At 55.3% G+C, this 16,238-nt stretch overlaps 4 protein-coding genes across 4 annotated transcripts; 2 read left to right on the top strand and 2 right to left on the bottom strand.

Moving 5' to 3' along the window:
• Positions 1–364: 364 nt before the first annotated feature.
• Positions 365–2,230, top strand: VTJ83DRAFT_4370 (uncharacterized protein; the record flags this gene model as incomplete). The annotated part of the gene is made up of 1 exon (XM_071010852.1): positions 365–2,230. The coding sequence occupies one exon, from the start codon at positions 365–367 to the stop codon at positions 2,228–2,230; it is 1,866 nt and encodes a 621-aa protein (XP_070865820.1).
• A 1,026-nt stretch (positions 2,231–3,256) lies between these two features.
• VTJ83DRAFT_4369 (uncharacterized protein) lies at positions 3,257–5,313 on the top strand (the record flags this gene model as incomplete). Its single annotated transcript, XM_071010850.1, has 5 exons — positions 3,257–3,602; positions 3,684–3,807; positions 3,864–4,070; positions 4,138–4,503; positions 4,572–5,313. The coding sequence occupies 5 exons, from the start codon at positions 3,257–3,259 to the stop codon at positions 5,311–5,313; spliced, it is 1,785 nt and encodes a 594-aa protein (XP_070865819.1).
• A 105-nt stretch (positions 5,314–5,418) lies between these two features.
• On the bottom strand, positions 5,419–7,370 carry VTJ83DRAFT_4368 (uncharacterized protein; the record flags this gene model as incomplete). Its single annotated transcript, XM_071010849.1, has 3 exons — positions 5,419–5,576; positions 5,695–6,208; positions 6,315–7,370. The coding sequence occupies 3 exons, from the start codon at positions 7,368–7,370 to the stop codon at positions 5,419–5,421; spliced, it is 1,728 nt and encodes a 575-aa protein (XP_070865818.1).
• Positions 7,371–8,784: 1,414 nt separating this feature from the next.
• VTJ83DRAFT_4367 (uncharacterized protein) lies at positions 8,785–10,056 on the bottom strand (the record flags this gene model as incomplete). The annotated part of the gene is made up of 1 exon (XM_071010848.1): positions 8,785–10,056. One exon carries the CDS (start codon positions 10,054–10,056, stop codon positions 8,785–8,787), a length of 1,272 nt encoding a protein of 423 aa, XP_070865817.1.
• Positions 10,057–16,238: the final 6,182 nt, after the last annotated feature.

Here is a 16,238-nt window from a genome sequence, read left to right as displayed (position 1 = left end):
CGTGGTCCCCCGGCGGCAACCTGGATCAGGGTTGGGGTTGTTCCCAGAAGAGCCAGGGGTTCAACACGTTGGTGGAGGAGGACACGTGATTTTCACGTGAACGATCTCCCGTTTTGGTCAAAACATCACCTCATCTCACTTTCACACTCAAGGCACTTTTCACTCGGACAACCTCTGTCTCAACAAAACAACCTAGCCACAGCTGGACTTGTGGTTTAATCGCCAAGGATGTGTCGAGCTCTTGGCATTATTCGGTACAAGCTCATAACTTTCCATAATTCACCTTAATCTGGCTCATTGCCGCGGCGAAACTAGTACCACTCGCCGAACGTCAATTCAGTGTTGCAGTAGCTACTCCAACATCATGACAACCGACGAAGACCACAAGGAACAAGGTCGAAAAGATGACGGCGACAAAGGCATACAGGACCAGGCCTCAAGAGGCTCTCTGGCTCTCAACAGCTCTGGTCCAGGTTCCGGCCCAGCACCCGGAGGACCCAGTTCCGGCCAGACCTCAGCGTCACGAACCCCTTCCGTCCCGTCATCCCGGACCCCGTACATGCCCCAGTTTACAGCCGCGACCGAAATGATTCTCAAACGGCTTAAGGGAGAGTCGACAAGCCTCAGCGCTGCTCTGTCACGGTCGACACGCTCCGTCCCGCTGACGGCGACCATCTCTCCGGCGAGCTACGAAGACGCGAAGAATCGGTTGCTCATGTCCTTAAACACATCGACGCAGATGACTCTGCAGATGCCCGCCCCTCCACCATCGTCTCGACCCGCTCCCTCCTCTGCACCGGTCCGTGCCTCACCAGCGCCAATAGCTACATCTATCCCCCCGTCAAAGTCCACGGCCGGGATGAGCGCCATCCGGAAAGTTACCGCCGGCCTGACCTCTTCGTCCCAGCCTAAGACGACCACTGTCGCCTCCAAACCTCCGCCTCATCCTCCATCACCAGAGACCAAGGCCAAGAAAGCGAAACCATCCGCCGGTCAAAACGCTCGCGGGCCTCTTGGAAAACGCAAGCGCACCAAAACCGAAGACTCCGACTCGGAGCCTGAATCCTCCGCATCCTCCTCCCAAGATACCACCCCGGGCGCCTCCTCACCCGCTCCTAGCGCTGGCACGCCGCTTTCAACCGCTGCCAGCCAAAGCTCCGCCCTCCATCCCGCTCCAATCCTCCTCACCATGACCAAATCAGGTCGTCAGGTCCTCAAGCCTGCTTCCTATGACCCGGCTGCCATCGATGCTGCCAACAGGCGCCAGCGCGCTCACCAGAATGGGAGCGGGAGCTTGAAGGCACCACGCACCGCCGAGCAGGCGCTCTGTCGGCGCTGCAGCCGCCTGCACAGCCCCGCGAGCAACCAGATCGTGTTCTGCGACGGTTGCAATGACGCGTGGCACCAGCTGTGCCACGAGCCGCGCATCACCATGGAGGTGGTGCGGGACGCCGCGAAGGGATGGTTTTGCGCCGCGTGCGCGGCCAAGAAAGCGCCTGCGAGCGGCGTGAATGGGTTGACGGGCAAGGGCCAGCCCAGCAGGGGGAGCCTTAGCGCCACTACGAGCATCAACGGCGCCGGCTCCAGCAGCAAAGGCCGCGACAAGCCTAGGCCGCAGCAGCAGCAGCAACATCAACCCGAGCGAACAAGCTGGGCAGGCCGCCCGGCCCAAGCCAAGCGCGCCTACCTTTCAACCCTCTCCCAGCAAGAACTCGTGGCCCTGCTCATGTCCTGCCTCGACATCCACCCGGACCTTCCCATCTTCCCCCCCGCTCCGGGCGGCTCCGTGTCATCGCCGTCCACGTCAACCCCTACCTCCGCCCTCCCGGACCACGGTCCCGCGGCTCCGCGCTCCCTTTTTGCCGGGTCCACCACCGACGGCCTCTTCCCGCGCGCCTCAGAGGCGGCAAAGAAGGCCGCTGCCTCTTTTCCTTTGTCTTCGGGGGCCGCTGCGAACGGGGGAGGATCCAAATCGGGCGGCGGGAAAGGAGGCAAGGGCGCTCCCGCGCACAACAACGGCACGAAGGACGAACATGAGGATCACGAGGACGAAGAGTACGACCCGCTCGCGGCGCTGTGGCCGCGCGTCGGCGAGGGCATGTACGCGCGGCTGCCGCCTGACGTGGAGGACGCGGCGCGGCTGGTGGACGAGGGCGATTACGAGGCGTTTAGCGTCATTGTGTATGACGATAGGGGGAGGAAGGTGGAAGAGAATGGCATGAAGGTGTGAGGAGCTGGAAGGAGGGGGGGCTGTATTTTGCTGGGTTGGAGCCTCATCTGTGTATTGTAAGATGGCATGATACCGGTGGTTTCTTGCATGGAGGCTATGCTCTTTGACTCGCCAGGTCACGACGGCTGGTGGTCTTCGATCTGGTGTACGCGAACGCTGATACGGATGACAACCTAATCTTCGCTGGAGAGTCCCGCATTGACATGAGGGCAATCCATGACGATGCGTCCCATCTCGACCATCGGGTGGTTGTCAGGTACGAAAAAAAAAGTGCCGAACAAATGAAGCCTCGTCCATTCTCAGCCCACCTCCCCCAGATTGTTGCTGCTCCCGGAGGTCGGTGCCGCTGGGAGGAATCATGACCATCTCAAAGGACACAACCCATCTGTCTTTGGTAAAGAGTACCAAGCGGTTGCCAAAGATGACAACAAAACCGGGTCACTAGCCGCCGCCAGCCAGGCCAGTTCTTGTTTCACTTCGACAAGCTTGAGCTGTGGATGATTGGCCAAGGTAGGTGCCTGGGGGAATCTCGAGCCACAGTGCCAACACAGTATTGGAAACCCATGTTTCCCAATTAGCTCGGTCCTAGATTGTCTAGAAATTGTCTAGAAAAATGGACAATGAGGCTTGCAGCGCGTCGGCGGAAAGAATCCTTGATTCTCGTATCGAAAGTGACAGGCGGTCTTGCTTACCTGGTAACAATGTCATGACAACATGAAGAAACAGAGTCGAGGGCGATATCGTGTGACAACTTGAGAAGGGTTACTGTAATACGGCACCAAAGAAGAAAGCTCAGAGGCCAACGTGTTTTTGCTACCAAGGTAACATTCAGGGGGCGATGAAACCCCGGCCAGGCACTGAATGTGCTAGTTATTAATCAGACCAAGCTTTCGCCTTCTGGTTTAACATACGTATAACTAACTAATTATACTCTTCGTATTGTTTGATCTCTCCAACTTCGCGGCGGCCTGTTGGACGCAATTCAGCCTTCATCATTCGAGAAACGTTCACCGAGACTCTGTTTCCATGTCAAAGGATCTCGAGACTCAGAAAACAACGCCTGGCGGACTTTGCGCCGTACCCGCTGGCTTGTTGAATGAAATCCCGACCAAGGATGCCGCCCGCCAGCCAGCAGCATCCTCGGGAGCGACACAACACGATGACCAGATCATACTCGCGACGGATGTAAAACCGACGGAGCTTCTGAAAGGATGGCGCTTCCACGTGCTTACGGCGGGCATCTGGATCGCCCTCTTCCTCTCAACCCTCGAGACAACTATCGTCAGCACGTCGCTCGTGTCCATCGCCGACTCCCTGAGCGGGTTTGAAGAGCGCAACTGGGTCGTTACGTCTTACTTCCTGACTTACACTGGTATGATGGAGTGTTGAACAATCCCCGTGAAGCTCCTGTGCGGTGTCATGATTAATCGGTTCTCACCGCCATCATGCAAAGGCTTCCTCGTCATCTACGCCAAGTTAGCAAGCATTTTTGGTTCCAAGACTGTGTTTCTTTTCGCCCTCACCATTTTCACCGTCTTTTCCATTGCATGCGGTGCAGTCAGCACCATGAGGCAGTTGTAAGTATTTACTCGCTCTGGGACTTCCCACCGCTCGGCTCACAGAACCATCGCAGAATCATCCTCCGAGCGTTCCAGGGGATCGGCGGCTCTGGAATCTACTCCATGATCCTCGTCCTCGGCCCGAAGCTGGTCCCTGTGACCGAGTATGGGAAATACATCGGCATAATCTCGTCCGTGTTTGCGATTGCGAGCTTCACCGGTCCGCTTGTTGGAGGTGCGATAGCGACCAACACGAGCTGGAGATGGGTGTTTTTGTTAAAGTGAGCACCCTCCCCCCTCCCTTCCATTCTCCTCTTCGAGTCCAGCGATGTTGACCTGCGTGACCAGCGGACCTCCTGGCCTGTTGGCTATTCTTATCATTGCCGCCTTCCTCCCCGCAAGCAAAGATGACCGCAATCTGAGCTTCGGGGAGAGGCTTCGAGCCAAATTCTCGGCCGAGTCCACCAAGAGAGTTGATGTTGTTGGAGCCGTGTCACTCCTGGCCGGTTCGATACTGCTCGTCTTCGCGCTTGAATCCGGTGGAAGTCGATATCCATGGAACAGCAGTCCCATTACTGCCAGCTTGGTCTGTTCTGGGTTGTCATGGATCGTTTTTATCGCCTGGGAAATCCGATTGGAGAGGACCAACGCGACACAAGAGCCCATCTTCGCCATGGGATTGCTGAAGAACCGACAACTGGCCAGCATGATGTGGTGTGTATTAACCCGCTTCCCCTCCAACGCCATGGTCTCTCACGCCGCTAATCCCCATCTGCTTCCAGCACCACCTTCCTCATCGGTTTCCCCTTCGTCACCATCCTCTTCCTCATCCCCCAACATGCCCAAGCCGTTTACGGCCTCTCCCCGGTACAAGCGAGCTTGACCGTCTTGCCTCTTCTCCTCACCTCGCCCGTGGCAACACTCATCTCCGGCGTGTTAACCTCGAACCTGAACGTCCCACCCAGCTACCTCATCATCACGGGATCCGTGATCCAAGTCGTCGGCGTCGGACTCGCCATTGCGATTCCACTGTCTGGCAACGGCATCTCTGCACTTCAGCACGGCGCCGAAGCCGTCATGGGTGTCGGCTTCGGCCTGACCCTAGCCACGGCGCTGACGCTTGGCCAGTTTCTTGTCTCCAAGGAAGAGGGAGGCGTCGTTATGGGTGCCCTCACGCAGATCCGCGTCCTCGGCGGCACGGTGGCTCTTGCTATCTGCTCGGCCGTCATGAGCAACCACCTCCGGGACAGCCTTGGGGGCCTTGTAACGCCGACCGAGGCCGCCGAGATCGCGGAGACATTGGGAGCTATCAACAAGCTTGATGCGGAACGGATGGCGCAGGTCAGGCTGGCTTTCGCGCAGGGCTACAGGACGCAGATCCAGCTGCTGACGGGGTTCAGCGGTGCTGCGCTGGTCTCTGCACTGTTTCTCATTAGTCGACGCCCGATCACGGCGAGGGAGGTTGCGAAGCAGAGGGGGGAGCTGGAAGAAAGCCAGGGCGAATCTCCAACACCGGCTGAGTGAAGTGCTTTGGAAGAGGACCTATTAGGATTGCACATAATAATCTTTCGGCAGTTACATGTGTAATGTTTATTGGGGATATTTTGAGTTGCCACCCCAAGACATTCTTCAAATCTTCTCAAGTCGGACATAACACTCCTGCGGCCGTCGCAGGATGATCCCCTCTGCAAGTTGACTGTTCAAAGCATCAGGAAGGGTATCCAGCTCAAAGTTCCACACCAAGAGCACCAGGAAGATCCGAAGCTGCTGCATCACAAGTTCGCTCCCTGCGTCACAATAACAAAATGCGTCAGCCGCTGACTTGCCCGCACGTTCATCACTGCGTTGAAGATCGGGAATTGCAAAGCAACAACGATTACGGAAACGGCTGGCAAAGAAACTTACCAAAGCAACGGCTCCCGCCCGGTCCTAAATGCAACCTTGTCAACGCCTCGGGATTAAATCGAGCTTTCCCGCTCGCATCCGCCTTGAGCCAACGGTCCGGGACAAACTTGTCGAGATCCTGCGTCACGAAACCCTGCCCTTTCCGTAGCCGCCACGCCTGCTGACAACTCTTGCTCCTCGCCTCCTCTGGCACGTCTGAGAGAGGCTCGCGCGCAAACTGTGGATTGCAGAGAACGGGCGTATCCTTGGGAATAGGACAGCCCAGAAGGGTGGTGTCGATGGTGGCCGCGAGGGAGAGAAAAGGGATCGGATTGGCAAGGCGGAGGATCTCTTCCAGGGTTGCGTCAAGGTAGGGGATGGAGATGGTGAGGATGTCGGTGACGGAGGGGCGTGAGATGCGCGAGACTGTGGGAAATGCAGCCCGAAGGGCCTCGCGTAGAAGGAACTGCTGGGCCCGGTGGTTGGTAAGAATCTTGACCGCCCAGGCGAGGGCGATGGCGGTTGTTTCGTGGACCTGTGTAGGGCATTAGCATGCTCTAATTCGTCATGAGTAATATGGGCCTGGGACTGGGATGGGCTTTGTTGAAGCAAGCATCATGAAGGACTTCCAAGAAACTTACCGCGGCGAAGAGCATAGAGAGGTCTTTACGAACTGTTCGATCATTCGATGCAGACGAGCGGCTTGCGGCCTTCGCCTCAGCGACACCGGGCCTTCTCACAACCAAGTCAAGCAGGCATGTGTCACTTTCGCCGCCGACAGCCGCTACACCATCCTGGGGATCTTTCTCGACCCGTTTCCTTGCCTCAGCAACCAACCGACCAATCTCCCGATCCCTAGCCGCCTTGTAATAACGGTATTGAGGCGTTAGCCACAGAAACCAGCTTCGCAGCCCTGGAAACAGCGACCACGCAATGCTGGCTCTGTTGCCACTCAGATGCCCAGCGGCGCTGTACATGGCTGAGCGCGCCGCACCGCGGAATTGCACTGGTTGATCAAGGTCGTCACTCCCATAGTCCTCGTCCCATTCTCCATCCTCCTGACCAGTACGGTCGACGGCGATCGCAGCGATCTCATCCTGCAACCCAGACGTCCCACGCTTCCCGAGCAGGGCGGCCCAGACAGCGTCAAAGGTGGCCAAGAGGATGTCATCCAGGACCTCAAACGGCCGACCGCGGGACAGCTCGCACTTCTTCTTCCACAGCTCAACGAGCTCTTCGGCACAGCGATGAACCCTCGGCGCAAGGACATGCTGCAAAAACCTCTCGGACATGGCCTCCTCCGGCAAGCCCATCGAGCCGCCTTCCAGCGTGAGCGGGTGCAGGACAGACGCGATCCCTGAGGCCGAGGCCGGGGGGCGTCCAAACTCCTCGGTCCGCCGCAGCAGGACATCCTCCGTCTCGCGCGGATCATCAAGCACCACGACGGGCCGGCGTGCGAGCGGCCACAGGAAGAGCTGCGCGACGGGAGAGCCGAGCTTGCGGCATTGCTCGAACGCGAAGCTTGTGAGCTCCCCCGTCTCGCGGTAGTGTGCGAGCAGGCTGGGGAGATCACCCCAAGCCCGCCGGGCGGAGGAACGGCTGTGCGGGATGCCCGGAAGGGGGTTTGGACGGGCGCGGTAGCTGAGGTAGATGAGGCCGCCCAGGGCGAGGGCGATGAGAGTGGCCAGCACGCTCATGGTTTTGTGCGAATCGTGGTGGGGGGATAGTGGAGATCGGGGCGATGTTATGGGATCTCTTCCCACTCCGAAGATGAAGCCATCGAGTCTTGGTGAAACGGAGTTTGAAAAAATGGTTGTTGTGTGGTCTTGTTGAGGGAACCAGGTGGTTTGGGGAGCCGGAAGGTTCCAGGACCCCGAAGCCTTGACCCCTGACTGTTGTCGTCTAGTTATGAGCTAGGGTTAGGGTTTTCGCAGAACACCACGAACTCCCATCTGCGGCTTGATCGCCGCCTGCCTCCTCATAACGTTACCTATAGAAGCTCAATTAGACGCATTAATACCGCCATACTGGTACCTAGTCTGCAGACACTGCTGGTTTATGCTTAGTACTTGGCTATGGGCGATCTCCCTGCCCTGCCTCCTAGCCTTTGGGCGATAGCTGACCGCTCAAGCATGGCAAGACTAATGCCGCTTAGGAGCACTGCAGGCAGAACTGGAGAAAATGATGGAATATGGCGATAGCGATGGCATATGATGAACGATTAGAGAACTTATTAAGACAATATCTAGCCCAGAGGAAGAAGGTGGGAAGATCTCTAGGTACCTCTACCTACCGGTAGGTACAAAAGCACCTGCTGTAACAATCTCGGTAGGAACCGTACCCCATGTATCTATCGTAACGTACCTGCATCTAGGGAGGTTGAACGGTTGTGGCAGTTTGTGAATCACCGCTGGCGGAGAAGCACGCAGTATTGGCCTTCCTACCTATAATGATACCTATCGAAATGCGGTTGGAGCCAGGCGACGGGAGCGTGGATCCGATCTCGTCGAGCCGTGCTCATTCTTTCCATGCCGACAGGTCGACGTGTAGGATGTGCCGTAATTATTCGGCTGCCGACCGGTATACTGTTCTTAGGTGAGATGAGCAATCTCATGCAGCTGAAGGGAGGTGGAAATGCGGTTCTGAAGCTTGAGGGGAGGCCTGGCAGCAGCCCAACCACAAACCAAGAGGTGGGCTTATTTGGTGGCCCCTTTTCCCACTGGACTTGAACTTTGTACTTTGTTGTAAACACGCAAACCATCTTCAATCCCACCATCTCCTGGCAAGTGACAGACAACAAGAAAGCATGCCAAACACGCCCGCCTCTCTTCTTCAGGTCGACACACATCGGACCGGGTCACCGGGACAGCTCTGGGCTGCCAACAGCAGACGCGTACTGAACACCTTTACCCACGTCACGCTGGGAAAAGACAATATAATATAGATCATGGTCATGATGGGATTTTCCATCTCTTACATACACCTCAGGTTCATTTTTACCAACAGCACTTCAAATCCCCTGGCAGAACCTCGTACTTTCCCACGAGAGCATCAAAGAACACAGCGTGCAAAAGGACACGAGAGCAGAAACAAACGACGAAAAGGCGCACATTACGCACCTCTCGTCTCCTCGACATTCTTGAAGTGGTGCAAATGGTGCCTCTCCCTCAGCCCTTCGCGCTCTTCACAGGTGTACAGACCATCGCCACTCTTCTCTCCCAGCTTCCACGACTGGATATAATTGTCATGTAACCACTTCATGCTCTTCTCACTGCCCAGACTCGGGTCCTTCTCCAGATTGTGCTGCTCGACCCGATGCACCGTGTCCAACCCCACCTCGTCCATCCTCTCGCACGGCCCCTTCTCGGCGTGGAAAAAGTCACAAAAGAGCGCGTCGATGTCCGCCGGCTTGGCGACCCCCTCGCTCAGCACCGCCAGCGTCTCGCGCTTGCACGCCGCCCAGATGCGGTTGAAGACGAACCCGCGCGACTGGATGTCCCGGGGCACCGTGACGGGGACGAGGCCGACGCGGCGCATCTGCGACGCCAGGAACGGGAAGATGGGCGCGGCCGTGGCGCCTGACGACATGATCTCGACCATGCGGTTGCGCGGCGGGATGAAGTAGTGCGTGTTGAGCAGGCGGTGGGGGTGTTCGAGGGGTGCTTCGGCGGCCATCTCGGCCGTGGTCAGGCTGCTGCTGTTGGAGGCGAGGATGCAGTCCGCGGGGAGGCTGCGCTCAAGCATGGCCAGCACCGAGGTCTTGAGGGGCAGGATCTCGGGGAGGCACTCGATGGCCAGCCAGGGCGCTTTGGTGTGCTCCTCGGGCGTGATGGCGCCGGAGGAGTCGCGCGAGGGGTTCTGGCCCGAGGTGCCCGTCGCGACTTTGAGGTCGGAGGTGGTGCTGACGTGACCTGGGTGGGTGTCGCGGGAGGCGCAGTACTCGCCGAGGTGGTCGGTGATGTAGTTGGTGGCGGATCGGAGAGCCTCCGGGGATATGTCATAGATGGTGACAGGCCGCTGGTTGGACGCCCAAACCAAAGCTACGCGTCGGCCGATGTTGCCGGCACCGATGATGAGGACGGGTCGGTGTTCAAGGCTCTCCTCTGATGGCGCCCGCCACCTGGGCTGGGGAGGCGTGTTGACATCCTGAGTCCGGCGGGCCGTCGTGGTGGAGAATGAGCGTAGGACCAACCGGGGTTGGCCAGGATATCGAGGTTGCTGTAGAAGCCTCGGCGGCTGGGGTTGATGTCGCTGGGCGACTCTCGAGGCGGGCGAGGCCAGCATCCGCAGGGCTGAGATGCAAACTGGCCGTGATGCGCTGAGAAGAGCCGCGCTTGTGGCCATGGAAAGGCCCCTCAGGGCCAGAGGAGGCGAGGTGCTCATGGTGACGGTGCCCTCTATGCCAGGCACGGCAAGATACTTGGCGAAGATTGCGAGTCTTCGGTGTCAAACGTGTAAGCAGATAGTGATGAGGCTGCTTGCTGTGCTCAATGGTCAATGGATGGGGCCAACTGTCCAGCAAACAGCTCAATTCGATTCATGACGTGAACGGAGCAATGGTTCAAGATCTTTGGTACGCGCCGACACGGAATGCATCCATCTGGCCGATCGCCCCCTAAATACCACCCATAAATCGCCCCTCCTTGGCCCCGCGTCTTCTTGGGTTGGTGGTCTGACAGGGCATCTGATGATATGTACGTGCACTTCGGCTTCCCCCGCACAGGTTCCGGGCCGTGACGCCACCACCATCCCTTGAGAGATGGGCGCCGATTGAACTCATGATGCGTTTTCTGATTGCTACGTCGGAACTGCTGCATTCATGATTCATCTCTCCACGTGCGTATGGTGTTGTCGAAAGCTCCGTTTTGCCTGTATTCGTTGCCCTGGAGGTATTGTTGTTTTGAGCTTACATCCCAGTACGTACACTGGTTCGCAAACCACCAATACGTCATTGCCCTCACCCCCCCTCCATGATCCCTGTTCAGGATGCGTCAAAGTGGATGCACTGGCTCCTCGCAGCCCAACGCTACTAATCTGACCTTTGATAGTGCCGGCCTTGCTGATAGGTACCAGGCCATGTTGGAAGGACGGGCTATCCCTTTCTTAGAAGGGGATAACTATACCTAAGCGAGGACCGTTACAACAGGCGCATATGCAATAGAGGATTTGTCCTGTAGGAGCAACTCACTATGAGTAGCGCAGGTCAGGAGCGAGGACAGTCATCCAGCACAGAAGGTCCTTGATGCGGGACTCCGCACCAGAGGCACCTTAAGGAAGTAGTATTCCAGAAAATGCCAAAGTTGGTGTTGAATTCGATGATAAAGATAAGGAAGGCCCTCTTGCGTAGAGCAGTCTGGAATATGTATAGGAAGTGTGGCCAAAGCTCCTTATCGGAAGTCTTATCAAAGAGATCAAAGCTACAAGGAAGCTCCTGTAGCTAGATACAGAGGCTGTGCAGCCGGCAGGAAGACCTTGCAGCCGGAAGGAAAGGCCTTGCAGCTGTAAAGAGAGGTCCTGCAGCTGCAGGTAGCTTTCCGGCCCTCACACCGCCTTTCCTTCTCGCATCAGTCCTCAAACATCAACAGCGCCGGTGTCCACGGAGACAATATTCGGCATGCTTGGGCGTTGGGGGTAGTTGGTAGTTTCGTCCCTGTTAGTCCTGAAACCGTAGTGTTGGGCTTGATATCTAATCCTCGAGGGGACGATATCACTGCTACCCGCTAGGCCGACAAGACATAATTAGACCAAATTAGAGAAGACGGATGGGTTTCATCAGAGTCAACTACTCTCACCCAGCTTCACCTAGAAGCTCCCTGATGCTTTTGGACAATGATGCCCTTTCTTCTAGACCGTCGTTTGCTGACGTTGTTTGTATTGGTGCTGAGCAGACGGACTGAAAGGTAACTGCTGGTGATTTTGTGGTAGCAGTGCGTTGGTGAAAGAAACGTGGTTCCAGAGATGCAGAATCAAAGACGGAAATCAAAGGAAATTTCCTTCCATGGTTGCCCTTCAATGTCGTCCATGTTCATGAACTAAAGCTGCAGGTCTGTATGGTCAGAACTTTCTACTTGATTGTAGTAGCATAATCCAACCTGGGATGTCCTTTTTCTAGGGTTGTCTGTCTGGCATGGAGAGCTTTGCAGAATGTGATTATGACAAACGGGTTCCTTTTCCTTTTAAGCACCGGTGGTAGCCCAGGCAGAGACCAGTGTTTTGGACCTTGAAGCTTTATCTACCACGACCACATCTCGGGGACTTAAGATTCCGGGGCCTCCTCTCCCAATATCGAGCACAGCCGGTCAGTTCTTCTTGACTTTGAAGAACTCTTCCTGTGTCGCATTTCACATGGAAAGCTGACTCCTTCATGAACACTAGACAGTCAAAATGTCGTTTAACATCGATCAGCCCAAAAACACGATCATTATCGGCATCGACTTTGGAACCACCTACTCCGGGGTTGCATTCACCTGGGGCAAAAAGGTTGAGCGAACAGAGGTCATCACAAGCTGGGATTCCGAGTTACACTCGAACTCAGATGAAGAGAAGGTTCCGACTGCCATTGCATATGACGATGAGGGCGACATGGTCCGTTGGGGCTACAACATCCCGTTTGATGCTGAGCATGCCAGATGGTTCAAGCTACTGCTCATCGACGAGCACGATCTTCCCGAGGATGTTCGTCTTTCGGCACAGGTCAAGGAAGCTCGCCTATACCTGAAGAGACACGAGAAAACTCCGATCTCCGTCATTGCCGAATACTTGCGCCTCCTGTGGAATCACTGCAGCCAGCGCATCGTCGAAACAATCAGCCGCAGCTTGGTAAAACATTCCACCTTTCACATTGTCATCACTGTGCCCGCCATCTGGCCGCAGTATGCTCGTGAGCGTATGCGGGAGGCAGCCGAGGAGGCGGGCATACTTGAGACACGCACCGCCGGTCCAACCCAGCTTGACATCATCTCAGAGCCAGAGGCAGCTGCTCTGGCCACCCTTGCTGACATGGAAGGCCGCTGTGATATTAAGGTGGGTTTCCTGTTAAGAAGGTCTTGATACCTTATATGACAGCATAGAAGTCATGCGTCTAATACTGGAATCAATTTGTGTTAGGCTGGCGACACCTTTGTTGTGGTTGACTGTGGCGGCGGTACCACGGACCTCATCAGCTACGAGGTAGTCAGCATTTCCCCAATGACGGTGAAGGAATGTGTTCCGGGACAAGGTAAACCATTGCCGGCATGAGCCCACTTTGCATGAATGGTTCTGGAGCTTCGATCTGACTTGTATATAGGTGGACTTTGCGGCGCGGTCTTCGTGGACGAGGCTTTTGTCAAGCTCTTGGAACGGAAGTTTGGCGAAAATGCTTGGTACAAGATGCGAAGTCAAACCCGCCACCGACTCATCCATGACGAGTGGGAGCACGGCATAAAGCCCACCTTCGACAACAACCGGTCACGGACATGGGTCATCAACCAGCCTTGGGAGTGTGTTGACGTCAGGTCTATCTCGAGACCTTCTAGCCGGGAGCCTCTGCCACATGTGTTGCTTACCACTGACGACGTCCGCGCTGTCTTCAACCCTGTTGTCGACAAGATCTGCTCCATGGTGCGTTCGCAAATCAAATCCATCATGGAAAAAAAAAAAAAACAAGGCCCCGAAGGTATGAAGCCCGCATCCCTGCATAGCCTTTCTAGTACAACTAACTTTATTCATAGTATGTCATCATGGCTGGGGGGTTTGGCAGGTGCAGGTACCTGCTCAGCTCTCTTACAAGCCTTCTCGGCCGTGACATCGAAGTTCTACAGTCACGTGGTGCCGGCCCGTGAGTCCTCTTGGTACTATCGTGTTCTTTCATGTCCGTTATTTGATTGCTGACATGCCGTTTGGTCGTAGGTGGACCGCTATCTGCCGCGGGGCCGTCATTTATGCCGCGAGCATCCGAGGCTTGGGGTCTTTCACGGTTGATGTCGAATCTCGCATCGCTCGTGCGAGCTACGGTACTCTGATCTACATGCCATGGGACCCAAGCAAGCATAAGGAGAAAGACAAGTTCTGGCATGAAGCATACCAGGCATGGTACGCCAATAACCAGACGGCATGGACTCTTAAGATTGTACGTCGTCCGGTCGCTACACCGTCTCCTTTCCTACACAATGACCGAGAACCCAATCCTAATAGAAAGGCAGGGCCAAGAGATACAAACGAACAAGCCCGTCCGGTTCTCTTTCGAGCGCCTGTTTTCGACGGACGATCCAATCAAGCAATCGCTCTCGGAAACTATCTACATATGCGAAACATCGCCTCCGCCCTCACGCCGTAAGAGGGGTGTAGAAAAGCTGTGTAAAATCGACTGGGATGCTACAATCGACCTATCATCCCTGCCAACATACACCAACTCCATCGGAAAGGTGTATTACCTGTTGGAGTACGACATCCAGATGACTTGCGTGGGCGGTTCACTTGACTTTTCCTGTTACCACAAGGGCAAGCGCCAGGGCTCGAAGAATGTGGTGGCAAAGTACAGTGTCCGGTCCACTTGAATGAATTCTGGTTGGGGGTCTCAAGAGACCATGGAGGCCATCCAAATACGGCCGTGATGATTGTTGTGCTTCGGCACCTGGACGTCATCGGACTCTGACGCGTCTTGGTCATCATCTGGACAGGTACATGTATTCTCGATTTGCTCTGTGCTATCGAGTTTGATCAGAGGGACTGCAAAAGAGGGTGGGGAAGGACAATTGAGTAATCTGAGAGTTCTGGTCTTTTTTATGGTCGTGACTATGAAAGGTGAATTAGTTAGGGTACCTAACCATAGCAATTATTACCCCTTGGTTGCCTTCCTTGAGATGGCTTCTAGTGCTCGATGATCGAATTACCCGAGGTTTGGAGGTCTCTGGCTTCCAGGCAACATTTCCTGGCAAACCTAGGTGTAGGCAAGGTAAGGTAGGTAGGTAATTAGTCAAAGGCCCCATGGAGAACATAGCACTGTTTAATGGTGATGAATGTGCACAGAACCTGAATTCTTAGTGCTTTAATTCATTGATGAAAGCCTTTACGGAAGAGCCTAGAAATTCTTGATATGGGAATAAATCGCCTTTCCGAAAGTCCTGCTCCTACAGAAAGGCTTTTATTCCACAAAGCCTTCCAACAATCACTTGTAAGATGCGTCTGAAAGCATCCTTGTTGGTTTTCTTGCTCGGGCAGCCAATTTTGTTCAACATAGTTAAGCGCTGTATGTATAAATTCTTCCCTTCCATTTTATTCCCGGTGTCCATCAACTCTGCTTCCTCTTCGAGCCTGGCACGACTTGAGTAGACACCAACCATCACTTCGTTTTCTTGTCTCTGTTGGCTAGATCTTGAGTTGGAGGATCTACCTTTGTATGCATCTCCTGAGCGCTACCTTCCTTACGAGTAAGTTAGTACTTCATGCGTCTAGCTTCTAATTAGTGACATTCGGATACCACCTTGCGGATCAGAGTGAAGCCAACACATGACCATAGATCGACGTACAACAATCCAAATCCGAGGGCACAGTCGCGCGGGCTACGATAGGCCGCATAATCGGCGTCGGAAACTATGAATTATAATGACGGAATGGGCATAAACGACACGGGGGAAGGGTGTTGCCAGGCCAGCAAAGCATACGAATGCCTCAGATCCCAGCACTGCACTCTCCAACACGCCCATAAGCAGCTCACCGAGTACTCCAACGCTCAGCAAGAACAAATCTGTGCCCTGAATCAAACCTTGCAAGACGTGCGGCAGGTCCTCGACGGCAGGTCAACGGAATGCCGGGCGCCCCAGGAACAGCCAGCCCAAATGCAGAAACACGCGTCATCGACCACTTGGCAGCTATTGTGCAAATTTATGCCCGGAGAACGAGAGGAAAGGAGAACAGAACACGGGCTCAATCAGAGAGTTCAGAAACTGGAGGCCTATGTGGACCAACTCAAGGCAGCGAATGGCAGACTGGAGGAGGAGCTGGCTCGTGCTAACAGGGAGAACGAGGGAAATAAACACCAGAAGGCTGATCTTGGGTCTGAGAACTGCCAACTTCGTCAAGAGCTGGCCCGACTCAGACAACAGATGGAGGTGCAAGGCGCTAGGTTTGCTGAGGAGATTGGCGCAATTCGAGCGGAGAACTTCCTCGACATACCCAAAGTGTCGGATGCCGCGATCCGCGAGGAGTGGAACGAACTCGACTTTGCAATCCGGCAACTTGTTTCTCACTGCTTTCCGGGATGCTTCTCCACCCGCCAGGCGCGCAAGATCGCACAGAGAAGCTCATTCAGTAACTTTCCGCACGCAGAAGCTATGTTGGGGAACCCGGCTCTCAGTCCCATTCTCCTTGAATCATGGGTCTGGCACAAGCTCTATGACCATATCTTCGAAAGATACTCCAGGGCTTGGGCAGGCGTTCATGGCCAACAGCTGAGCAACGCATGCGAAGCGCTCCAAGGTATGGGTGGAATGTGCCCCTTGACGGCTTCTTAAAACTGCTAACTTGGGCTCCTTCTTTACGATCTTATTTTGAGCGACAATCGCCCTGGACTCTCCAAGTCCGCT

This window comes from Remersonia thermophila, chromosome 4, assembly GCF_042764415.1.
Source record: "Remersonia thermophila strain ATCC 22073 chromosome 4, whole genome shotgun sequence".
Classification (NCBI taxonomy): domain Eukaryota; kingdom Fungi; phylum Ascomycota; class Sordariomycetes; order Sordariales; family Chaetomiaceae; genus Remersonia; species Remersonia thermophila.
Note: the sequence above shows the minus strand (reverse complement) of the source record. Positions and strands in the feature narration are given on the sequence as shown.